General features: G+C 37.5%; 3 protein-coding genes across 4 annotated transcripts in view; 1 reads left to right on the top strand and 2 right to left on the bottom strand.

Annotated features, from left to right (window-relative positions):
• Positions 1-575: 575 nt before the first annotated feature.
• LOC109209565 (glutamine synthetase-like) lies at positions 576-3,003 on the bottom strand. 2 transcript variants are annotated; one of them, XM_019372867.1, is made up of 5 exons: positions 2,893-3,003; positions 2,461-2,682; positions 1,546-1,775; positions 1,301-1,455; positions 576-730 (listed from the first exon to the last, which is right to left on the bottom strand). In XM_019372867.1, the coding sequence occupies exons 2-5, from the start codon at positions 2,520-2,522 to the stop codon at positions 665-667; spliced, it is 513 nt and encodes a 170-aa protein (XP_019228412.1). In that variant the 5' UTR covers positions 2,523-2,682; positions 2,893-3,003; the 3' UTR covers positions 576-664. The 2 variants fall into 2 exon arrangements, with proteins under 2 accessions (XP_019228412.1, XP_019228411.1); XM_019372866.1 differs by lacking the exon at positions 2,893-3,003 and having other exon boundaries at positions 2,461-2,886.
• Positions 3,004-14,645: 11,642 nt separating this feature from the next.
• Positions 14,646-16,067, bottom strand: LOC109209575. The gene is made up of 3 exons (XM_019372882.1): positions 15,974-16,067; positions 15,688-15,736; positions 14,646-15,091 (listed from the first exon to the last, which is right to left on the bottom strand). The coding sequence occupies exons 1-3, from the start codon at positions 16,019-16,021 to the stop codon at positions 14,772-14,774; spliced, it is 417 nt and encodes a 138-aa protein (XP_019228427.1). The 5' UTR covers positions 16,022-16,067; the 3' UTR covers positions 14,646-14,771.
• Positions 16,068-23,746: 7,679 nt separating this feature from the next.
• LOC109209567 (RRP12-like protein) overlaps positions 23,747-26,561 on the top strand; it is a 31,789-nt gene continuing 28,974 nt past the window's right edge. The window contains exons 1-2 of the mRNA XM_019372868.1: positions 23,747-23,870; positions 24,061-24,614. Of these exons, the coding sequence (XP_019228413.1) occupies positions 24,105-24,614 (510 nt within the window). The 5' untranslated portion in view covers positions 23,747-23,870; positions 24,061-24,104. The remainder of the gene's footprint in view (positions 23,871-24,060; positions 24,615-26,561) is intronic.

Consider the following 26,561-nt stretch of genomic DNA (forward strand, 5'->3'; position numbering starts at 1 on the left):
AGTCAAAACCAACTACATACGTAAGTCATAATGCATAATATGAAGCTACTCAAAGTCTCAAACCGCCAAACGAAATGTTAAAGCTCAAAACGACCAATCGGGTCATTACACTTAGGTATCATGTGAAACATATAATCGAATTGAAGTTTCATCAGAAATGGGTACTTTAAATGACCTTGATCAAACCAATCATCTGTGTTCTGTGTCTTTGGCTAGCCAAACAAGAAGTTAGATGGAATGGGTGCATTTTCACCTTCATCTTTAAAACCAGTGAAAGAGCTCATTATTTTATACACATGAAAAGTATAAAGAACCTCATGGCAGCAGCGGATTTGATGTTAAATATTTTAATTTGAAATCAAATTTCTAACCTGGGTAGTAAAAGAGCTCAAGAATTCGGTTACACCAAAAGGATATACAACACACTTAGTAAAGCTTAATCTCTTACCAACAGCTATCGACAAGAAGCATGATATAAAGTTAAACAGAAGTGAGAAACTAAAATTACTGAGGAAAAGAAAACTAGAAACTAAAATTACTATCATGCTGTATTAAACAAGCACATAAGACGAGTAGACATGAAATAGGACACAATAAAGGAAATTAAAATATGACAATTAATAATTCATAAACCACCGTTATCTTACAGATGCATATAGTAAACCTAATAATTGAATACAATGTACGCGTATATTTTTTCTCTATCGCACTGCCTGTGTCCAAGCTCCTCCTGCAAAATATGAAATCATCCTCAGCATGTTAACAAATATTTCATGAATTGGAGGAACATTAAATATGGCTTAAGCTTAATATACGATTTAGCCAATGTTTTGGTTACTTGACTATGGCAATTGCCACTCCAAGTACGTAAGAAAAGGAAAGTTATAGCTTGCACTTCCTCATGCAAGGGCAGAACGTCATTGACACCTCTTTATCGAAAATACACTGCGTAAATAGATGAAATATTTTTTTATCTATAACTACTATACTTTGAATTCACTTGGCTTCTTCATGTATTTACTTCTTTATATTCAGAAATTCCTTTAATGAAAATCCTGGCTCCGCCATTGTGCCCATGCAATGGTAAATTGTTATAGTAACAACATACGTTTTTACTTTATTATGCCTAATTGTTAGTAATAGATTGCATGAAACTTGCAAAGGTATAAAGTGAATAAACAGAAATTCTATCAAACAGATAACATGAATAAACTTTATTATGCCTAATTGCAGTTGCTAAGTGAATAAACAGAAATTCTATCAAACAGATAACATGAAGAAAGCAAAGTTTGAAACATACGCGGACGACTCCTCCGCTCGTTTCCACAAAGTTCTCACCCAACATGTCCTTAAACCATTCATCTGAGTCTATATGGATGATAGAGTCTCTAAGATCCCCTGGTACTCTTATATCGTCGTTATAATCGTTGTAATCAAAGACATAAGCGTTTGGCTCTGTTTAAGAAGAAAATATATGTTGAATATCAGATAAAAGTCACAAATGTCAACCCCATAAACTGGGAAAATGAGTTATGTCTAGCTTACCAACTGGTTCTGGAATTGGCAATCTTCTCCGCAAGCCATTGATCCCAGCGATAATTATACAAGCAAGACCCAGGTGTGGGTTTGCAGTTCCATCAAATGTTGTAATTTCAAAATTGGTTACTATATCTGCAGCTCCAGGAGGGCAACAAGCTCTTACAACTAACTCTTTGCACTCTATCCCCCAGCAAAGGTAATACGAATTCAGCGACTTAAACATTTGGCGCTGATAACTGTGCATCATGAGTATTTAGAATCATAATTCCAAAAACAAAAAAATAAAAGGGGCAATGATGTTCAATGATCTCTCCTAATTAAGTCCATCACACAAGAAGGTGGAGATAGAATCTCTTGTAATTACTTCAATACTTAACAACGATGAAACAGAAAAATTGGAGAAAGAGAAATATAAGTATCTCAGTTGATCAAAACTAATTTGTGATTGCAACGTAATGGATTGCCAGTTGACGAAATATGTTAAAGGATACTTTACATCTAAGTGTAGGATATAAAGTTCTTTGAAACTAATTTCACGGAAACAGAAAAGACATGAATATATATATCACTGGTATATTCAGACCGACATGCTTTGATAAACAAAATTTTGAGTAAAATAAGATCGTTCACAATTTAAACATTGGGTTAACAGATAAAACTGCAAAATTTTCATAAAGAAATCATTAATCACTTGTTGTTACATTCAAAGTGTCGCTCCACCTTGTAGTTGCAATTAGTTAAAACTCTGTCACTGTTCAAATAGAGAAAATGGTGCTGCAGTCTCGCAACAAAGCAGATTGAGATATTTCTATCAGACAGATATGCTCATCTAGAAAAATTAGCAATCCAGAGAGAGCATAAACAAGCCACCAATAGATACAAAGGTAACAATGCATTAAGAGTTATAAAAATTATCTTTACCTATTAAGGATAGGCATTGTAAATACACATATGGAACGAAGATGATCTAACACCCCAGCCATGAACGATTCTCCAATCTTCGATATCCCATACCGATTTGGTTCTTCAGATGCCGTAAAAACGTTTTCTCCATTCTTAGACAAACTGATGTGTAAATGTGATCCAGAGCCAACATCTTCTGTATATGCATCCAACCAGGGATAGACATTATCATTATAATACCTACAAATAGGCCAGAGGATCAAGTTGTTATGCACCATAAAATTTTTGCTAAGTTTTAATTCGATTATACGTAGTTTTATGTGCTACAAGGTTGAAAGATGTGTTTGTGCAGATTAGGAGTGAAATGAGAGTGTTTAGGTGTAAATGAAAACTTTAGGAAAAAGAAAAGGTGGAAGAAACTACTAGGGGTTAGATTCTGACAAACGTTACCTAAATTCAAAAAAATATTACTTCAGATGTAGGAGTATAATGGTATGGTCTCTAGAGTGTTGTAACACTCTTACTCTAGTTTCTACGGTTTAAAATTTTGTTATTTCTTGATTCCTAAAAAAAACATTATTCATTTTACTGAAGGATGTCACCAGGAAGACCATGTGCATATGGCGCAAGCTTGCACGCACAACATGCAATAGCATAAGGGCATTTTGTCTGTTTGTGGGAAGTCTTGTGCGTGCAGTTCATGCTTAGCATGCACAACACACACGCCCTGCATTTTTCCGCTTGATGAAAGCCCCAACCAGGGATTTATTTTCATTTATCTCATTTCTAAGAGATAAGGCACGACTTTGAGACAGAAAATCTCAAATTCTATCCTTTATAATTGTTGAAGTATGTAACCATCTCATTTAAAAGTTTATGCTGTTAGAAAGAGCACGCTTTTATTTACTAAATTATGTCTTCAACACACTCCCTCATATGCGGGTTTGATTCTTTTTGATGAGTCAAGCACGTGAAAATTCTTTTTTATATTGGGCAGCGGTGAGACTCGACTCAAGGACCTCTGCCTGCTCTGATACCATGTTGAAGTGTGTAACCATCACATCTAAAAGCATAAGTTGTTAGAAAGAGTATACTTTTATGGGAAATTTACATGAAAATACACTTGTACAAAGTACTTTTCACCCGCCTAACCCACAAATATGATTTTCATCCGGTAGCCCACAAACATTAATCAATTTTATGAAAACAAGTCAAACTCGCAAATTTCGTCGAACTTCGTCAACTACACCCATAATCACGCCTAAATCAGATTCCGCTTTTTTCTTTCATTTTTATCTTTTCCTTTTTTCAATTTTCATTCTTATTTATTTTTTACTTCCCTCTTTATAGTATTTCCTAAAATTCACAATATCAGGAAGTTGAAGTAAAAAATATATTTATCCTTAAAGTCTATAATTCAACTTTTTTTTTTTGCAAAATTAAAAGTTTTGTAAGGGAAATTCTTATTTCACAAGAAAAAACAAAAATTTACATTATTAAACACCTTATATACATTGTTATACATAGTCATACGTTAATTATACACAAATATATAATAATACACACTATCTGAAGGCAAGAAATCCAAATATTTTTTTACAATTATCTATTTTCTATAATTATGTATAATCTTGTATACTTGTGTATAATCATGTATAATTCTGTATAACTATGAGAATACACACAAATATATATGGTTATACATGATTATACAAAGTATATATAGTTATACAACATATACATCATTCTTCCTCCCTTCGGAAGTCCACTAAAAGTGAGAAGAAGAAGAAGAAGAAGAAGAAGAAGAAGAAGAAGAAGGAAAAATTACCAAAAAAGAAAAAGAGATTTCATAACTTAGAATAAGAGACAATAAAAAGAGATAACCACTCAATATATTTTTTTTTCTTCGAACGGGATGTAGCCCAGCTTTTCTTCATAAAGCAAAGCAGCACAACTAACATTTGCCATTGGGTAATACATGAACCACAAGTTTAATTCCAGCAGTACAACTTTCTGTAACAAAATTCGCCAAAATGCCAAAAGCAGTATAACTTCAACAATTACCAAACTCAAGCAAGACACTAAACGCAGTACCATGAATGGATCAGATATATGTATATTCACCAACGACCAGAGAATAAAAGGATCCTCTAATGTCAAAGTCGGAATCGGCTTCGGCGAGCACTGAATCGAAAAGAAAAAGACTACAAAAGATAGATCCGGCTGTGGATTGTTCAACAGTGTTATTTTGTGGAAGAGGAAGATACAAATGAAATGGAGCAAGGAAATTTGAAGAAGAACTCGACTATTTTGCCAGAGAGAGAGGGGGAGAGGGAGGGAGAGAGAGAGAAAGCAAGAGCGAATTGAAAATGAAAGAGAAAGAGGGGTGGGGAGAAAATCTGAAAGACAAAACTGATTAGAATTATGAATTGGGAATGAAAAAAATTCTTTCGCATAAAGAAAAAGAGACTGGGGAAAGTAATGTGGCTAATCGATGAAAATAATTATTCAACTTATGTACAAACTGGGCCATACCGGGTAAGAAGGGAAAATATAGGCCCAATTTTATTAGAATGTTGGGCCAACTGACAATGAGAGTAATTTTTCCTACTTTTATTTACTGAATTATGCCTTCAATAACAACCATCAAAATAAGTTGTTCTAACTACATATAATCATTCTTCTGAGAAATAGCACGGAAAATCTATATTACTAAATTATTAATTTGTATCACTTTACTATAATACAAGAAGCTTATTTATATCTACACTCTACAAATACATACTACTCCTATTCCAATGTGGGACTAAGCATACTAATATATATATGTAAACTATCTAACACTCCCTCTCAAGCCGGCGCATATAAATCATACGTGCCGAGCTTATTACAAATGTAACTAATACTTGGACTAGTAAGAGACTTGGTGAAAATATCTGCAAGTGACTTCAGAAACTTTGTAACAACATCTCCTGAGAGTATCTTTTCTCTAATGAAGTGACAATTAATCTCAATGTGCTTAATCCTCTCATAAAACACCGGATTTGATGCAATACGAAGGGCAATTTGATTATCACACACAAGTTCCATGTGACTGAATTTAACAAATTATATTTCCTTGAGTAACTGTTTTATCCAAAATAGCTCACGTGTTACCATAACCATTGCTCCATGTTCTGCTTCTACACTAGACCAAGCAACTACATTCTGTTTCTTACTCTTACAAGACACCAAATTACCTCCTAATAACACAGAATATCCAACGTAGAACGTCTATTTCAAGGTGATCCTGCCCAATCAACATCTTTGTATTCCACGGTCAGCTCAGCACCTCGATCCTCAAACAATAATCCTTTTCTTGGGGATAATATTATATATTGAAGAATATAGACAACTACATTCTAATGACTATCATTGGGAGAATCCACAAAACTAGCCTACAACATTCACAGGAAAGGAAATATCAGGTCTAGTCATTGTGAGATAATTCAATTTACCAACAAGCTGCCTATATCTTGGCAGGATCGCTAAGAGCCCTCTTCCTTCCCCCCCCCCCCCCCCCCGCCCGCGCGCGCGCGTCCTAGTAGAAGTTTACAATTAAGATCCATAGGAGTGCCAATGGGTCTACAACCCGTCATTCATGTCTCCTCAAAAATGTCTAAGGCATACTTTCGCTTTAAAATAACAACACCTAAGTTAGACTAAGCGACCTCAATACCTAGAAGTACTTCAACCTTCCCAGATCTTTAGTCTGGACATGCTGAAAGAGGTGTTGCTTCAAACGAGCGATACCATTCTGATCATACCATTCTGATCATTCCTGGTAATAACTATATCGCCAACATAAACCACCAAATAACTACACAAATTTTGAGCAAAATACCAATAAAATACAAAATGATCGGCTTCACTATAAGTCATGTCAAACTCCTGAATAAATGTGCTAAACTTACCAAACCATGCTCGAGGAGAACGCTTCAAACCATATAGTGAGCAGCACAACCGACATACAAGGCCACTAGACTCCTCCTGAGCAACAAAACCAGGTAGTTGCTTCATACAAGCTTCATCATCAAAGTCACAGTGGTGAAAAACATTATTAATGTCCAACTGATAGAAAGGACATTTGCGAACAACCACCATGGATAGAGAAAGGCAAATATATGCTATTTTCGCCACGGGAGAGAAAGTATCACTGTAATCAAGCCCAAATATGTGAGTATTACCTTTGGCAACGAGGCAGGCTTTAAGGCGATCAATTTGACCATCTAGGCCAACTTTAACTACATAAACTCACCGACAACCAACAGTAGATTCACCTGAAAGTAGAGAAATAAGCTCCCATGTCTCACTAGCATGTAAAGAAGACATCTCTCCGATCGTATCATGTCGCCATCCAGAATGAGATAGCGCATCACCTGTGGACTAAGGGACAGAAATAGAGGACAAAGATAACACAAAGGCATGTTGGGGTGATGATAAATGATGATAACTCAAACCAATACAATTGGGATTAAGAGTTAATTTTATACCTTCCCGAAGGGCGATCGTAGACTAGAAGGAAATGAATCCGCAGTAGGTGAAGGACCTAATACTAGACGTGATCATCTGGACCTGATGTTGAACGCTGACGGTGATGATAAGTTAGGAATGTGGAGCTGTAGAAGATTGAACTGGACCTGTCGGTGATGGAATTGGAGTCGTAAGTGATAGGACTGGAGTTGTAGGTGGTGGAGCTGGAACCGACATACAAGGCCAAAGTGGTGGAGCTGTAAGTGATGGAACTGAAACTGTAAGTGGTGGAGCAGGAGTAGTGGAGGGAGATGAAGGGGAGAAAGTGACTGCATCTCAAAACGATGGTAGTAGTAACACCTCACAAATGTCTAAGTGTCACATGGACCTGTGAAGTATGGCTTGGTTTTAAAGAAGGTAACATCAGGAAACATAAGGCATTGCTAGAGGTCAGGGGAATAGAATCAATATCCCTTTTGTGTTCTCGAGTAACCCAGAAATGCACACCTAACAGCACGAGAAGCTAACTTATCTTTTCCTGGAGTAAAGTTATGAACAAAACAAGTGCTCCCAAAGACAAGGGGTGGAAGAAAGAACAACGGTGAGTGAGGAAACATGAAAGAGAATGTAACTTGATTATGGATAGTTGAGGATGGTATACGATTGATAAGATAACAAGACGTGAGAAATGCATCCCCCAAAAACGTAACGAAACATGAGATTGTATGAGTACGATACGAGCACTTTTAGTGAGATGCCTATTCTTTCTTTCCGCCACCACGTTTTGTTGAGATGTGTACGGACATGATGTTTGATGAATGATCCCGTGAGAGTTCATAAACTACTGAAATGGGGAAAACAAATACTCTAGGGCATTATCATTGCGAAATGCGCTGATAAAAACCTCAACTTGATTTTAAATTTCAGGGTATATGGTCTGGAAAATATAAACAACTCATATTGATTTTTCATCAAGAATGCACCTGGAATAATTATTAATGAAAATGACAAAGTAGCCGAATCCCAAGGTAGAACTGACTTGCCTAGGACCCCAAACATCCGAGTAGACTATAGTAAAAGCTAACTCTGCTGGATTACTAGGACGTCGAGAAAAATGGGAGCGAGTATGCTTACTGAGCTAACATGACTCACACTCTAGAGTGATCAAGTGAGACAAACCGAGTACCATATTCTGATGTTTTGATAAACTGGGATGTCCCAACAGTTATGAAATAAATCTAGTAAATCGGTAATATGGCAATTCGTTATATGAGAACAAGATATGAGTCCATGTGATTTAGCAAGGATAAGACAATAAAGTCCATTTAATTCACACCCGATACTAATAATCTGTCCTGAGACTGTGTTCCTGTATAAAAACAATATCATCAAGAAATAAAATAGAGCAGTTAAGTGATTTGGCTATGCGACTAATGTATATGAGATTAAAATGATTACTAGGAATATAAAGAACTGAATTTAAAGGTAAAAAAGGAAGTTGACTAACTTGACCTATTCCAGTTGTCGTTTATGTAACAAATCTAGTGAATCAGTAATAGAACAACACTGTTGATGTGGGTTCATGTGATTTAGCAAGGATAAGGTAATAAAGTCTGTTAGAATAGTTATGTGAATATATGTACTTAGTCTTAGTCCCTTATGTAATAGGAGTAAGTTATGTATTACGTATACATATAAATAGGGCTTATTGTAACAGAGAAAATATGAAATAATATTTTGTCTAGTGCTTTCTCACATGGTAATCCCGCCCAGATATGTTTGCAAGCGAGATAATTGTCTTTTCAACATAGCTGCATCTCTTTTCGGGAGACGGTTGAGTCTCCCTGTTTTTTGTTCCATTCTCAAGTCCCTGAACTTATGAAGTCTTGTTTCAGTAGTGGACTAATTTGTTAACATACCGCTAAGCCACTTTAGTGAGAAAGGATCGATGTGCGTCATTCCAACGGCATCTGGGAAGAAAAAACTCAGTCATCATGCAATTTTCAAATGACCTAAATGACTGATTTGCGTCATCTCACGTTTGGTGAGTGTTGTGCACAAACCAACACCACCATTAGAGTCACAAACCTCTAGCGACCAAACCCCAAAAAGATTCTACCGCAAGAGACGCCCCACGCGCCACCCAGATATGGGATTTCGCTTGCGAGTCTGTCCCACGCGCCGGCGCATGCATGCTTCTCCGCCCATTTTTTGGACAAGCTTCTTCAGGACAGCCTGGTCGCAAAGCAATTCCGAGTCCACCAGTACTATTACCGACAGATTCTGACAACTTTAAAAATTTTCGGCGAGCTACAGTGTTTTCCGGCGTAAAATAGTGCTCTTTTTCTCTACTGTGAACAGTGTTTTCCCAAATATATCTTCAGTTTTCAAGAAGTTACGGTTTTTCACTATTTCAAGTTAACCCTACAACTTTTAGCCAAGAATTTGAGAAATTAATTGTAGCGACATGGGATCCAATACTATGAATAATTGGATGGTTTCTGTACTGGATTATATGAGTTCCTTCAGTATAAAGCTTGTAAACAGACATCTTCAGAGACATATTCCGTTGTTCAAACATGTATTAGCGTGACTTGTATCTCCCAATCTTCATCGTCTGATTCTTGGGTCACTAATTCATGTGCATCTAATCATATTTCTGCTAACAAATCTCTTTTCACTAGTACTTCATATTCTAAATCTCTTCCAACAGTCACAATGGCCAATGGGTCTCAAACCATGGCAACTGCAATAGGTCAAGCAAGCCCACTTCCTTCCTTACCTTTAGATTCAGTTCTTTATGTTCCCAATAGTCCTTTTAATCTCATAGTTGTTAGTCATTTAGCCAAATCACTTAAATGCGCTGTTTTATTTCTTGATGACCTTGTTTTTATACAGGAACACAGTACGGGCATCGATTGGTACCGGACGTGAATCAAATGAACTTTATTACTTTATCCTTGCTAAATCACATGGACTCACATCTTCTCTTTCTTCAACAACTTGTCCTATTACTGATTCACCAGATTTATTACATAAACGGTTGGGACATCCTAGTTTGTCAAAACTTCAGAAAATGGTACCTAATTTATCTCACTTGTCCACTCTAGAGTGTGAGTCATGTCAGCTCGGTAAGCATACCCACTCCCATTTCCCTTGGCGTCTTGATAATCGAGCAGAGCCACCTTTTTTTTTAGTCCATTCAGATGTTTGGGGTCCTAGTCGAGTCAGTTCTACCTTGGGAATCCGCTACTTTGTCAGTTTCATTGGTGAATATTCCAGGTGCACTTGGATAATTTTAACGAAAAAACGGTCTGAATTGTTTTCTATTTTTCAGACCACGCTGAAATTCAAAATCAATTTGGGGTTTCTATCCGCACATTTCGTACTGATGATGCCCTAAAGTATTTGTCTTCTCCGTTTCAGCAATTTATGAACTCTCATGGGATTATTCATCAAACATCTTGTCCTCACACATCTCAACAAAATGGGGTAGCTGAAAGAAAGAATAGACATCTTATTGAAACTACTTATACCCTACTCATGCAATCTCATGTTCCGTTGCATTTTCTGGGGGATGCAGTTCTTACATCTTGCTATCTTATTAATCGTATGCCATCTTCAGCTATCCAGAATCAAGTTCCATTCTCTGTCCTGTTTCCTCCCTTACCTTTGTTCTCTTTTCCACCCCGTGTCTTTGGAAGCACGTGTTTTGTTCATAACTTTACTCGAGGAAAAGATAAGTTAGCTCCACTTACTCTTAAGTGCGTATTTCTGGGTTACTCGAGAACGCAAAAGGGGTATCGATGCTATTCTCCTAACCTCCGGCGGTACCTTATGTCTGTTGATGTTACCTTCTTTGAAACCCGGGCATACTTCACAGGTCCAAGTAATCACTTAGATATTTTTGAGGTGCTACCATTTCCATCTTTTGGAGATTCAGTCACTATCTCCCATTCATCTTCCTCTACAACTCCAGCTCTACCACCTACAGCTCCAGTCCCACCATCTATAGCTCCAGTTCCACCACCTAGTCTAGTTCAACCTTCTCAGCTCCACCATTCCTGACTTATTATCGTCGTCCGCACCCAGCATCAGGCCCACCTGATTCACGTCCTGCACCAGACCCTGCTAATACTGCGGACTTGTCTCCTTCTAGTCAACCGATTGCACTACGGAAAGATATACAGTCCACACTTAATCTTAATCCCCGTTATGTCGGTTTAAGTTACCATCAATTTGTTTCATTCCCGGTATCAATGATCCGTAGCGTATTGTGTTCCTGTATAAAAACAAAGTCATCAAGAAATAAAATAGAGCATTTAAGTGATCTGGCTAAGCGATTAATGACTATAAGATTAAAAGGACTACAGGGAACATAAAGAACTGAATTCAGAGGTAATGAAGGAAGTGGAGTTGCTTGACCTATTCCAGTTACCATGGTTTGAGACCTATTGACCATTATGACCGTTGGAAGAGATTGAGAATAGGACATAGTACTGGAAGCAGATTCATTACCAGAAATATGATCAAGTGCTCCTGAATCAATTATCCAATTACTATAAGAAGAAGATTGAGAGACACAAGTAACGGTATTACCTGCTTGAACAACAATAGCAATCTCAGAAGATGTCTGTTATATGCGTGTACGGAAGGAACTCTATATATTCCGATAAAGAAAACATCTGGATTGGATTTAGTGCATTGGATCCAACAAATTGTGAGTCAAAGGCTTCCGATATGAATGATATTAAAATGGTTTAAGGTAGATCTCAGTGACCAACTCAAGAATTTGCTGCAAAAGTGTTGCTGGTAGACAGAGATTGGTTGAGAAGTCGCTGAAGAATTTTGAAATTAGTAAGACTAGCTGTAAAAGCTCCATTCGAGTTTCACACTGCAAAATAAGTTCAAAAACACTACAAGAAAATAGAAACTGTTCTGGAAACGGTGCAAGCTGGAAAATCACTGTTCACGCGAGATAATCAGAAAAGTTGTTGGAATTTCAAAAAATGATATGGATAGACTCGGGATCACTTGACGACAAAACTGGCCTGAAGGACTTTTTTCAAAATCTAGCCGGGAAGTGTCTCACGCGCCGGCGTATGAGTCTGAACCTCGCCGGAAAAACTTCTTCAGGCGGCACGTGGGGGCGCGTGAAGGAGTCTCTGCCGGAGAAATTTCAATGGGTTGGTTGCTGGAGACTAATCTACCTCGTGGTGGTATTGGTTTTTGAATAACACCGACGGAATATGACTTCAACATAGACAGCCTTATAGTCACCGAAAAAACTATACGGTTGAGTGATCTTATCTTCCCGGAGTCGCTGGTATTTTGCACAGCGATTGATATCTAATGGTTGCTTTAATACCATGTTAGAAGTAGCATGGGAAAAGAATATTATTTATTATATTAACAATATAATACAAGAAGTCTTATTTATAATTATACTCTATATAGTACATAGTACTCCTATTCCAATGTGGGGCTAGGCATACTTATAAATATATAACTATCTAACAGTAACGTACTCTCATAATATGTTGTCGACACGGGCTATTTATCCAGCATGAATGATGCATGAGAAAGAGAAGGAAAATATGTTTTCCCTTAGTTGATGGATCTTAAGCACTCCCTTACGTGTGAGTGAGATATGTTGAAAAACATTAGCCTTTTGGGCCAAATACACCCATAAGGGGTGCTAGCAATTAGCCAGCCTATTAGGCACTCCAACCCTAACCCTACCGCAGTCTATATAAACAACACTATGGGTATTGGAAATAGACTCCAAGAGAGAACGACTAGGATTTATTCTCTACATCATTAAGGAGAGTAATTCCACTTGTGGGATTACACTTGGTGGTTGTTGTTGTTGTATCATTATCGCGCCCCCTTTTTCCTTCGAAATCGGGCTTCGACATGTGACAACTCTTTTAAATGGGTATTAAAAGAGAAGAGTCGCCACCTAACGGGTTTGAGGTGCATTAAGGCACCTATTTTGCAGATGACTCTGTTTGACTAGTCAACATCACCAAAGATCAGGTAAGGGCTCAAATTACCTCAAAGAGAAGGTGTTAGGCACTCTTCCAGGTCCACAACTGTGGTTCCCGGCCGAATTATAGACTATGTGAGATTATTGGGTTAAACTAGGTTGTAGGTTGCTGAGTTGTGAATTAATCCTAAGTGGTCAAGTATATACATCAATTAAAAGCAATTAGTTAAAACTAGTCATGGAAAAAATATAAGAAATTCGGGACAGATACAACGATTCTTGAAATCAAAACAAAAGCTAGACTGAAATTGAAGAAAATGGAATACCTTATATATAGAAATTTTTATGTTAGTCATTAACCTTTTATCTCCTACTCGAATTCTCCCCTTGATCAATATTTTCTCCTTCTCTGAATACCTTGTAAGTTTTCCACACATGTCTCATAATTTAGATGTTTTATAACTCTAGTTTTAGATATTTGAATTATTTTTAGCCGAATCCCCGCACCCATATTCGTATTCTCAAATCTTAAAATTTAAATCATGAACGATCTGGACCTCTAGATCTGCACAAGTATCGGACACCCACACCCGACTCTGAGCAACTTAGGATTTAACTATCCGACATATGAATCTAGTAAGGTCACATCTTTGAACTTCAATCCTACTTGCCTAGGCTAGCATATGGACCTTTGCCAATCAATTGGCTTGTGAGAGGAAAAGAAGGAAAAACTAGAAAACGCCATATTTCTACACGCTCATTATAGCCCGGTGCACAAGCTCCCGCTATGCGCGGGGTCCAGGGAAGGGCCGGACCACTAGGGTCTATTGCATGCAGCCTTACCCTGCATTTCTGCAAGAGGCTATTTTCACGGCTCGAACCTGTGACCTCCTGGTCACATGGCAGCAACTTTACCAGTTACGCCAAGGCTCCCCTTCCCACACGATCATTATAGCAAATAAACTATAAACCGATGGAATAACTCCTATAATAACTCCTAAAATTCATTTCTATTGTTAATGAAGGCCAACTAAAAAAGAATGAAGCTAACATGACAATGTATACAACCATCTGAAGGTAACTAAGTCGGTTGGATAAAACTGCGGTATAATACTAGTCATTTGTGACTAGGCTATTGCGACCTGGTGCAAAGACCCTATCCTCCAAATATGCTCTTAATTGAACAGGAAGAGACACAGGTTGCTGTTGCATCTTGCCAAAAGAACTAGCCTCGGTAGAGAACATTTCAGAAAATGTACGATCACATACTTATCCCTAATGTCTTTCTTAAGCCTGATAAGCAATTTCCGGATCAAGATCTTAGTCTGGCTGGATTTGTTTGATATGAATTACCATAGTCGAGCTCGTGAGCTTAATTAACCATTACGACATGCTAAAATTACCACTCAAGAGCAATATCTAGTTAATTATGTGTAATAGACAATTCATTGTATAAGGTTAAAACTCCTCTCTTCTGTTGGCATGGAATAAAGCACGTATTTGTCAACTTCTTAACACACAAAAGCACAGAAAGTCCAAGTTTCTTCCTCAACTACCTATCAAAAGAAAAAAATCTTATGGATTAGATAACAGTGAGTTAGCCGCATGTGCTCCTCCAAATACCTTATGCAAGAACACTAAGCACAGGCTTTTGAAGTGATGCATGAATGTTGTACGCAGTATGCACAAGTACATCACGATATACTTTAAGCTAATTCCCCAATAAAGGAATCTTTTGTTGTTGATAGACAAGAACTTTGTTGTACACTATTCAAACTCCTGTATTTTCTGAAAGTTGCACGCTTCGGGAAGCTTATCATTAAACAATTCATAACTGTAAGGTAGAGAGGTAAACACATAAAGTAAAGCTTACACGACATCTATGTTGCGCAGAGAAATCTAACCACATAAGGCGAACAAGTTTAACATCCGTCAATGGGCCATTTAACTCTTCCTTTTGGAAGGGAGATGATAAAGACTGAGATTCTGCATCGGAATATCTTGAAGAAGCATCAAGCTTGTAGAATTGCTTTGCATTTTGGGCAAAAATATCATTGACAGCTACAAGAGCTTCTGTAATTGAAAGATCACCATCGATGCACGCATCCCATAGAACTTTGAACACCACTTCACGTGCTTTCCTCGCACCTACAGAGAGAACCAAGTCAAGATTATAGTTATTACAAAGTACAGAGCAGATAAAATAGGAATAAATTACTTAACTAACGTGTTATTCAAGCTCGATGTTTATTGTTTGGCAATGATTTTCTTTTATGCAAAGATTCTAAACCCTATATGCTTGATCAAAGTGAAAAATTGCCACCACACCCCATGAAGCAACATCCTCATTTATCTTACTATTTAGCATATTGACTAATAATAGTACAAATTCAAACTTGAAAGGCATAAAACTATCCAGTAGGAAGCATGGAAAATGGACATGTGGAAAAAAAATATTGGGTAAGCAACACCAGAATAAATTATGAGGTCAAAAGCATATCAAACATGTATCCTCTATTGTCCAAGCTCCAACTAGAGTTTTTTGGACAATAACTGTGCTACAAGGACATGACATCATGTTATCACAAGTGTTTGTGCTTCTCAGCTTTCCAGTCATATAAAAAGGATACTTAAGATTACCAGCAGAAGCAAAACTTTTTCGTATTATCTTTAGAGAAAGCAATATGTACAAACTTACCATTTCATTATCCCATTAATAAAGATAAGAACATCTGAGGACATACCTAAATAAAATCTTTCAGCAAACGCGATGCCACCCGTGTTGATCATGACCTGATGATATTTAAACATTACAGGGCAAATGTTCACTGTTTAAATGGTGCAGTAATTAAAGTGATGAAGAAGTAGTCAATACAAGATTTTGGAAATGCTTAGGCTGAAGTGAAAAGATGGGTTATTAGGACTTCGGTAAATAATTTGAGCCAAGACTTGGTCATAGTTTTATGCTTCGGTAAATAATTTGAGCAAGACTTGGTCATAATTTTATGCTTTTCTAAGTACATGAATAACCTTATTCATTGGAGCGAGCTCTAGAATTTCTTTCAGTGAGGATACCATCCCTTGGAAGCTAAGTTTAGGTATCGCCAACCCAAAATCAAGATAGACCTGTAATATATCACAAATTTACCCTGTTAGGGAGACAAACAAACATACAATCAACATCATATGTATGTGGAGAACTCTCCAATGTGGAAGGTCACACCAAATACTCCAATTAAAAGTTGTCTTATCATCAGAGATACATGTTATTAATAGTTTTAGATAGAGAAGAACATACTTGAGGGTACACGGAAGCAAGATATGAAGCTTCCTTTGTTAGAATAGTCATGTAAATAGGAGTAAATAAATAACCCTAATCCAATATATATTAGGAGTAGGACATGTTATGTGTGTATATATATAGGGCTCATTGTAACATATGTTAATGCATCAATAATATAATTTCTCCTGTGCTTTCTCACATGGTATCAGAGCTATCGTGAGATATTTATCGCTGTGCGTAAATTCCAGCGACAAAAAAAAAAAAAAAAAAACCTTTTTTTCCGGCAAAACAGCACTGTCCGCAAGAAAAAAATCAATATCCGTCCGTGTTGTGCAAAAACCAACACCACCACGAGATAGATCAGCTTCCGGCGACCAAACCACAAAAATTTCTCCGGCAGAACCTCTCCCACGCGCCCTCACGCGCCGCCGGAAAATATTTTCCGGCGAGTCTCCGTCGTCACGCGCCGGCGCGTGAGGCCTCTTCCGGCCATTTTTTGGCCGAGCGTCTTCAGGACAGCCTGGTCGCACAGCAATTCCGACCCTACCCATCCTGTTTTCGTTTGATTCCGACCACTTTGAGTTTTTCCGGCAACTACACTGATTTTTCCGGCAGCTACAGTACTTTTCCGGCAAACACAGTGTTTTCTTCATCTGTTTCAGAGAATTTTCAGTTGATTCTTTTTGTTATTTGGTGATAATCCAACCATGTCTTTGGGAGTCGATGCTTTCGGGTCTAGAAACCCGGGTTCTGGCAATTCCGGTGTTATGATTACCTCAGAACCTTTAATGGGAGGTTCAAACTACTTTGATTGGGCTTCATCTGTCGAGTTGTGGTGTAAAGGTCAAGGAGTTCAAGATCATTTAACAAAAAGGCTAGCGAAGGTGATGAAAAGGCCAAAACACAGTGGGAGAAGGTCGATGCTCAGTTATGTAGTATCCTGTGGCGATCTATTGATTCCAAGTTGATGCCCTTGTTCCGTCCATTCCAGACATGTTATTTAGTTTGGGAAAAGGCTCGTAATCTATACACTAATGACATATCTCGTTTCTATGATGTAATATCGCGAATGACAAGCTTGAAGAAACAGGAATTANTCAGATTTGTTTGTTGTATTCTTATGCTTATTGTAGGAGTTGTACTTAGATGTTGTGTAGTAATTGGTGAAATATGTTGTGAGGTTGGTTTGTAGTAAGTGTGGGGTGGGTGGTACTTGAATTGGGCTATGTATGAGATTTTGTGGGGGACCCTTGTTGCAAGACACTTAAAAAAGAGTTGTGAGAGCCTACTGCCCACAAGGTGTTTGTGGAAAGGTCTCAATGAGCGTGATTATGTAGTTGTGACCAATTTTGCGTGTGAAGTCTGAGTAACCGCATTAAGTCACAATATTTTTGTTGGGCTGAGCTAATGTGTTCACGTTTTGCAGGTATTATGGCACCATCACGAAAGCGCCAAGCCACAGGTCCATCATCAAGCCTCCAAGCTGGCACATCTCGGACTCAACGGGCAGCCCCTGCACGTCCCTATGACAGCAGCAAATTTGTCTCACCTGAGGCTCAGACCCGTTTTACGGAGAAGGATGCAAGAAAGCCAATTCTGGAGAGGGGCATTGACATCAAAAAGGTCAAGGAACGATGCCCCCACATGTATTCGGAGTTGATGGAGCGGGGTTTGCAGGCCTTCATTGATGAGCCAGGGGAGGCTAATGTAATGGTTGTGCGCGAATTGTATGCTAATCTGCCAGAGCATGTCAACAATGTGGTCACGGTGTGCCGCAAGGCGGTGGATGCCTCCATTGAGGCGATACGCACAGCATATCAATTGCCCGACCCTCTGCCTGAGAATACGGACTTTTATGAGTATGGGCGAAAGCCAACAGTTGCCAAGTGGGAGCGCTTCTTTGATGAAATTTGCGCACCCGGAAAAATGGTGGAGTTGCTGGAACACAGAGAGAAGTTCCACTCCTCCGTCTTAACTCCAGAGGCGAAGAACTGGTTGTATGTGATTAACAGTCGCCTTATTCCCTCCAAAAATACTACGGAGGTGAATGGACCCCGAGCTGCATTGATTTGGTGTTTCATCAAGGGTCTTCCCTTCGACATGGCCAAAGTGATCCACGACGAAATGTTTATCCGGTGCCCCCAACGCACGTATGGGTTCTTTTTCCCCTCTTTGGTAACTAAGCTTTGCAGGCAAGTGCAGGTGCCCAAAAATACTCGTGTGGACGGGCTGGTAAAAAAAACCACAAGATCCGACCTGGCAAGAACACCACGGGGCCAGCCCCAGCGACAGCGGCAAGTGGAGAGGATGAGAGTGGTTCTGATGCACCGGAGGAGGAAGAGGATGAACAAATGGACGTGGAGCCAGCCCCAACAGCACCGTCAGGAGCAGCATCCTCTTCAGGAACTGCCAGAGTGTCCCGGTCCACCGCATTGGAGCAGGAGGTGGCTGGTCTACGCACCTCCATGACTGAGTTGGGCACTCGTGTGGACGCGATAGCTGACCGACAAGTAAAGTCGGAAAAGAAGTTCATGGGTTGGCTGCGAGCTCTGGGGCGTACGTGCAACGTGAACCCCGAAACCGTTTCCGACTAGGAGTGAAGCTTCAGGGAAGTCCCTTTACCTCACTGCTCTTTTAAATTTTAAGCCATGGGGACATGTCTTCATTTTTAAGTGTGGGGGTGGGGATTCCTTCATTGTATGTTGTATGTAGTTGTATAAATTAACTGTTTGTTTTGTTTGTTTCATGTTGACTTGATAGTTTCTGTTGAGTAGGAGTCGTTTGTTAATTTAGATAAATGGCTCGGCTCGACGACGGATCCCTTTCGACGGGGTTCTTGAGGGACTGAGTCGAGAAAAAAAATGAAAAATTGTAGGCTCTTCCTGATGACGGATCTTTTAGACGATTTTCTTGAGGGAAGTTAGTCTAGAGAAAATACCAAAAAGATTTTTTATTTTTTTCTTAGGTAGTGTAGCAACTCCCCCCTTGGTTTTTCTTTAGGCCGCGGTTCTTTTCCAAGGGTTTAGCTTGAACCGGGCATAGGTAATTTTTATTTTGTTTATATTTTTTATTTGTAGATTAGGGTAATGGGCTACGAGCTATAAAAAAAATTGAAAGAGAACCCATAGCGTTGACACACCTGAACACAATAGACCCTAGAGTGTAACGCTTAGTCCTAATTGTTGAATCTCACTGAAAGTGCCTTAATTTGTATGTTTGTTACTGAATTGAATGCTCGTAACGGAGCGTCTTGATGAGCTGATCTGAATGAGTCATATGCCATGTGTGGTGAGTGTTTGTGTAGTCCATGTATGGTACTTGTGTCTAGAACTTGCCCGGTATGTGAGTTGAAGCGAAATCTTAGGTGATGCTCGGTTTGAAAAATTATTTTAGGCTTTCTTTGACCTTTTTGAGCTTAATTGCTTATCACAAATAAAATTTGTCCCTAGTTAACCCTTTTGAGCCTTTAGACTTTTATTTGGCACCCGCATTACAAGCCTATGCCCTTTTGTTCTTAATTGACATTGTTTTGATCCTTTTACCTCTTAAAGCACTTTAATTGTGAGGGGAGCGCTAAAAGAAGTAAGAAGGAAATAAGTGTGGGGTGGTTTTTGAGTGGAACCAATAAAAGGAAGAAAGGTGCACTTGTTTTGTAAACGAATACACCACTAGCGGAAATTGAGTGACAAGAAGAATAAACTGGAAAAAAAAGAGATGAATACATTGTGTCTTGTTCCAGCTAATGGGTATGAATTAATAGAGTGCATAAAGAAGAAGGGAGTATTTGTGTGATGATATTGTTTGTGAATGAGAAGTGGGTTGAAAAATTTGCGCTAAAAATTGCTCATGTGATGTGTTAAAGTGCTTAGGAGGGTTAGTCACCATTCCTAAATGTATCCTACCCGTCCCTTAGCCCACATTACAACCATGAAAAAGTCCTAATTGATTTTGGGTCGATCAAGCCTACATTAGTAGAGATTTACATTAAGGGCAAGCTTATGGTACCAATTGCATGCATGTGACTTCGTTTGTGAGAGTGAGTGGTTTCCTTGATATATGTGAGTATATGATTCAAATGTGTGGATTGAATTCAGTTTTTGTTGATGTGATTGTGAGGGCATATGATTCGTGACGGAAAAGCAAGTCTTGACTTCTGTGTAGAGTACTTTGAGGAAGTGTGAATATTGCATGGCACTTGAGAGTCGGCTTTGAGGCTAGGATTGTTCACTGCTAGGCGTAATGTATGTACATTGTTCTAGGTGTAATACGCTAGGGGAAATGGTTGAGTGAAGGATTCTCTAGAGAGTATAGTTTGATTGCTCGAGGACTAGCAATGAATTAAGTGTGGGGTGTTGATAATAGGCGAAATCTAGGTGATTTAGCTATTGTTTATGCTTTCGCTTGATTATATTCCAACGTAATAATATGGTTAATTGATGAAAAATAGGCTCTAATTGTGATTTGTATACATTGCAGGATGAGGAGCTTATATGATGTTTTCAAGAGACTATTGGAATGATTTATGAGCAAGAACTACCCCATCGGAGCTGAGTGTGCGCAAGAACGAGTCAAAGAATAGAAGAAATCATGGCCCAGATGCGCGAGCAGACACGCGAGTTAGCGCAGTAGTTCGCGCGCGTTAAGGGCTGAGGCAGAATGACGCGCGAAGTGACGTGCGAGCTCGCGCGAGGCCGGTCCGGAAAAGAGTTATTTAGGGGTAAAATTGGAAATCTGGAGAGAAACCCACTTAACCTATATAAAGTCAAGCTCGCCCAAGGTTAAATTATCAAGGTTTTCATAGGGTAAAACTTACTTTTGAGAGTACTTTGGCAGGAGAAACAAGTGTGAGAGATCACCCAAAACATCATTATTCTTATTCTGTTTTATTTTTCTTGCAATCTTCGATTATGAATCTTCTAGTAGTTTATTCCCCCATTGTTATGAGTAGCTAAATACCTTAATCTAAGGTTTTGGTGGAACCCGTTGGGGATGACTTGGTTGTTTTATTAATATAGTTGGATTTGGTTGTTAATCTCTATTTGTTCATCTATGTTTTGATTGTGGTTAGTTGAAAGGGCCCTCAATTATCCGTTCCTATTTATTATGTATCTACTTGAGAGAGAGTCCATATTTAGGTGATTGTATGAACAACATCACTCCCGGAGTATAGACGAGAGTCATAACCGAGGGTTTAGAGGTTGGATTAGAGATAACGATACCTCGGGTGCAATCTAAGTGAACCATATTGTGAATCTAGCTAGCGTAGCTTGAGAGAATGCGTCTAGTAAATTATCATAATTGCTTGAGAAAGATTTATGATAGCTGGAGCGTTCATGATTGATAGAGACAACTAAATCATAGTTATAAGACATATACAACCAAGGAAATTACCAACGGGGGAAACCATTGCCTTAGACCTTATTCCAACTGTTTAGACATCAAGCATAGTTAATTTCCAGCTGTTACTTATTTTCAGTCTTTAGTTGTTAGAAAAATCAACCATTGTGAATCAAAAAGTTTGGGGAAACAGATTGTGTGAATTTAGTAAATCTGACAATAGTAACTGATAGGTTAATTCTCTGTGGTTTGACTCTGGGCACAAATACTCAGATTATATTTGCAACGCCCGCGTAGTCTTTTGCGAGACTCAGTTGAGCGTGATCACTAACTCTCCTTCTCAACTAAAACAATTGACTATAGCTCACAATTATTTACTTAAAATATTTTTTTATAGAAATTATTGTAAAGATAAGCAAGTTTGATATATGCAAAGTATAGAAATAGCCATTTTTAAGACCCACATTAAAAAGTATTCGAAATTTATATAGGTTTTCAATGTTTAAACATTTTAGAAATAAACTTATAAAATGCAAGTCTAAAGTTAAAAATCGCGGGTTTGAAGTTTCTAAATATAAACATATAAGTACCAAATCGAGTTATGTCAAAGCATAATATCACATCTTTTATTTAAACTCTAAACACGAGGTTTGAAGTTAAGCTTTGACATAGCCAAAAGTCTGAAGCTAAGCATTAAATAATGTTTAGGGATGTATTTATAATTGGAGTGACACAAGCGGATGGAAAACACAAAAAACACCATAAGTGGATGTTGTTGATATTTTGTCCCCGCTTGCTCCATGAGCAAAAATTCAAGTTTAACAAAGTATTATCCTTCTTTTAAATTTTGACCTTGAAGTTTTGCCTACGGGACAAGTGGTGGTCAAAAATTAAAAATCACCCCAAAAGTGTCATATTTATGCAATTTTTGGTTACCAGTGATTACATGGTGTAATGTAAAAATTGCACGGGGCGCCCTATTTGGTCGCCCCCATTTAACCTATACCCATTTTTTTTAAAAAGTTTTAACTTGTACCCACTTTTTAAACAACTTCAGCCCCCTTTCTCCTCCCATTCTCCTCCTCATTCTGCTCCTTCGTTTTCTTCTTCTTCTTCTCCTTCTTGTTCTTTCTTCTGCTGCTGTTGGTGCTGCTATGAAACTTCAGTTCATGGGATGATTGCCATAAATATGTTTATCAGATTATTTAAAAATAAATTATAAATAATTATGTAAGTTAGTGGACAATAATTTGTGAATATTTCCACGTACATAAATTAGTAGACAATGATAATTCTGTTCTTTTCACGTTTATTGTTTCCAAAATTTATGATTTAGATACTGTTGGCAATATGATTATTTATCTAGTATGTTAGAAAGCTTTTTCAAAAACTTCAGCTTATATAGTGCTGAAGTTTTTACAAATGAACTAAATAACTTCAACATCTTCTGCTGAAGTTTTTGAAAAAGCTTTATGACAAAACTAATGAATCCAGGACAAAAAAACTTCAGCTTTTAGTGCTGAAATTTTTACAAATGAACTAAATAACTTCATCATCTTCTGCTGAAGTTTTTGAAAAAGCTTATCCAGGAAAAAAATACTTTAGCTTATTTAGTGTTGAGGTTTTTATAAATGAACTAAATAACTTCAGCATGTTCTGTTGAAGTTTTTGAAAAAGCTTAATGACAAAACTAATGAATCCATGACAAAAAAACTTCAGCTTATTTAGTGAAATTACAAACAAAAACTTCAGTAAATAGAGAACAAAACTTCAGCTACTATGCTTAAGTTCAGCAATTACAAACAAAAACTTCAGCAAATAGAGAACAAAACTTCAGCTACTATGCTTAAGTTCAGCAATTACAAACAAAAACTTCAGCACACTTGGTTCAGCACACTTGCTACTTCAGGCCCGTCTACTAGAATGCTGAAGTTTTGCGTGATTGTCTTTCCTACTTCAGCCCCGTATGCTGAAGTTACGCGAAAAAGTGGGTACGCTTGCAATTTTTTTTGCAAAGCAGGCACAAGTTAAATGTGACCCAAAAAGCGGGTATAGATGCAATTTTTGGTTACCAGTGATTACATGGTGTAATTCCTACACTTTGGGTCCATTTGTGAATTTGAACCTTAGCCCAAGCCCAAATTCCTTATAAGCAGTCTGGACAAGAAACAAACAAATAAAGCCCAAATTCAATTTTGCGCCTAAAATCTTGCCAAAAACCCTCCTCCGCTTGCCCTGCTCGTCTCCTCCACCTCTTTCTGCAACAAACACCTCACCTCTCTTCTCCTTCGCAGACGAAATCAAAAGGTACTCTCTTTGTCTCTCTCATCTCTAATTAGACCAAAAGTCTATTCCTTTTTGCAGTGAAGTTTACTGCTAAATCAAAAAAATTTGTGAATTGGATTAACCTGCTGTATTTGCTTCTATTAATAGCTCTGATAATTTGCATTTAAGAATCAGTTTTGACTAATATAAAACTTATTGTTGAGTTCCGCAGAGGGTGTTTGTATCCGCCGCCGCATTCAGAGGTTTCTCACAAACATGGAAGGCGTCGAGATGGAATTTCATCTACCGGAAAATGCTGACGTGTCCTCAGATGACTTCTGCAACACGGTACTATCACAATTTAGCTCAGCTAACAACGAGCACCACGTCCACATCTGCACCGCCATTGGTACAATGTCACAGGAGCTCAAAGACCAGAACCTTCCTCTTACCCCAATCACTTACTTCGGCGCTACGAGTTCCTCGCTCCAACGCCTATATACCTCCTCCCCTGAAGGACCACCATCACACCTAATCGATGCACTTTCCACGATTTTATCCCTCGTCCTTCCTAGAATAAACAAAGCCATTTTGAAGCAGAAATACGAGTATTTGTCTAACCTTATGATTCAATTGCTTGGATTAAAGACCATTGGTATCGAAGGGATCATTGGGTGCTTAAAGTGTGTTATGCACTTGCTAATTGTGGGATCCAAAGGGAACTGGTCGGATGTTGCTCAACTCTATGGTGTGTTTATTGGTTATTTAACGGATGATCGCCAAAAGGTCGCTACTTTACTTCTTTCTTTTAACAATTTTAATAAGAAGTTAGATTATTTTTGTTCCTTTGGCCTAGTGCATGCCTTTCTTTTGGTTAATCTATCAAGTGCTTCTTTAACAATATGGAAATTGTAAATGTCGGAAGAGCATAAGTTGTGTGTACTGACGCTGCAGGTAATTCTCTATACAAACATTGATTGGTAATTTTAAGCAGTGTTGTCAAAGGTCCAAAGCTCTAGCGCTCCAGGTGTGAGAAACGCAACTGAAGTGTGGGCTTTTTTAGAAAAAGGTGCAATGAAGGAGATATATATATATATATATATATATATATATATATATATATATATATATATATATATATATATATATATATATATATATATATATATATATATTATATAATCTGATGACCGTGTGTTTGCACGTTAATAATGACACGTGATGGTTTAACCATTTATTTATATGAAAGAATAATAAAATTTAATTAATGAGAGTAATTTTATTGTATAATAATACAACAATCAACTAAATGCCGAAAAATATTATTACATTAGCATAATACATGAATTTAAAATAAAAGGACAGCATCAAAAATTACAAAAATGGTTCAATTTTGTCGTGTTTAGATAATTTTTCTGAACAATATCTTTTTTTGTGTATGTTACCTCCTAATGCGTTTGGTTGATTTGCCTTAAATCTGAATTCTTGATATCCTCTTGAAAGTGTAACATACTGTTGTTCGTGCAAGAAAATATATTGCGGTAAATATAGACTAATATTTAGGATGTTTGTCCTTGTATATTTATTATATTTGCAAGACATAAACATTACTAAAATTATTTCATATAAATTTAAAAGGATATTCCTTAGTTTCGGAAGACGAAAGTTGAATTAGGGATAAAATTATACTTAGAAGCACAATGACCAGTATCATAATTTTTGCATGTATGACGTTATTGTGAAAACTTCTATATACTATCTGTGTGCTATTACATAAAGTTATTCGGTGTATCTAAGTTTTTGTAGCATGACGGACATATTTTTCTTCAAATCAAACCTATATATAATAGAAGATCAATTTAACTTAGTCTATAATATATGCGGTGACACTAAACGAAAAAAAATATTAACCTTGACAAAACCAAAGTGTATGGTAGAAGGCAATTTGGTATAAAAGTATTTAAGTATATTCTTCTTGGTAGTAATTATTGGTATCATTTCTGCTGAGTCAAAAATTGAAAAATTTTTGTTTTTACTATAAAATTTTTGCAATCCACCTTACTTAGTTTGATCAACATATTCATTTCTGCTAGTTAAGATATCTTTTTAATTCTATCATGCGATTTGCACCAATTTGCGTTTTAATCTAATGATAGAAATATTTCTCTTATTAAATCACACTATTATTACCATTGGAGTTGATAATCAAGTGTTCAGTGAAGAACCAAATCATCTTTATTTGGATGCTTTTCTTCATTTTCGACCGAAGCAAGAAGACACTAAATCTTGATATTTCTTACTTTATATTTCTTGTGAGTTGAATCTTTTTCATTAAGGCCAAAAGTATAACTTTGGCAAGTGAGTTATGTTTTTGTCGATTTTGGAACTGTGTGTAGTACTTGACAGAAATCACCTCCCAAACCATTTAATTTTCCACCAAACGGTTCATTAATATCCAATATATCTCTAGAACTCCGGGCAATTATTTCGATCGTTTGACACTTAGCAATAAGTTCTTCATACCATAGTATCAACTTTGGCTTTTCTTATAAATTTGTGATGGTTATTTAAATTGTTTGAAGATGTATATCAAATCTAAAGTGGGTGGTCTCATAATAAAATCGTTATTGGTACATCACTTGCTATTATTGTTAATAGTGTCATGTCCTCTTGATATGATATTTGCAAGTAGCGTGACATAAAAATTTATTTCGATTTCCACCGGAGGCATCT

Source organism: Nicotiana attenuata, unplaced genomic scaffold (genome assembly GCF_001879085.1).
Source record: "Nicotiana attenuata strain UT unplaced genomic scaffold, NIATTr2, whole genome shotgun sequence".
NCBI classification, from domain to species: Eukaryota; Viridiplantae; Streptophyta; class Magnoliopsida; order Solanales; family Solanaceae; genus Nicotiana; species Nicotiana attenuata.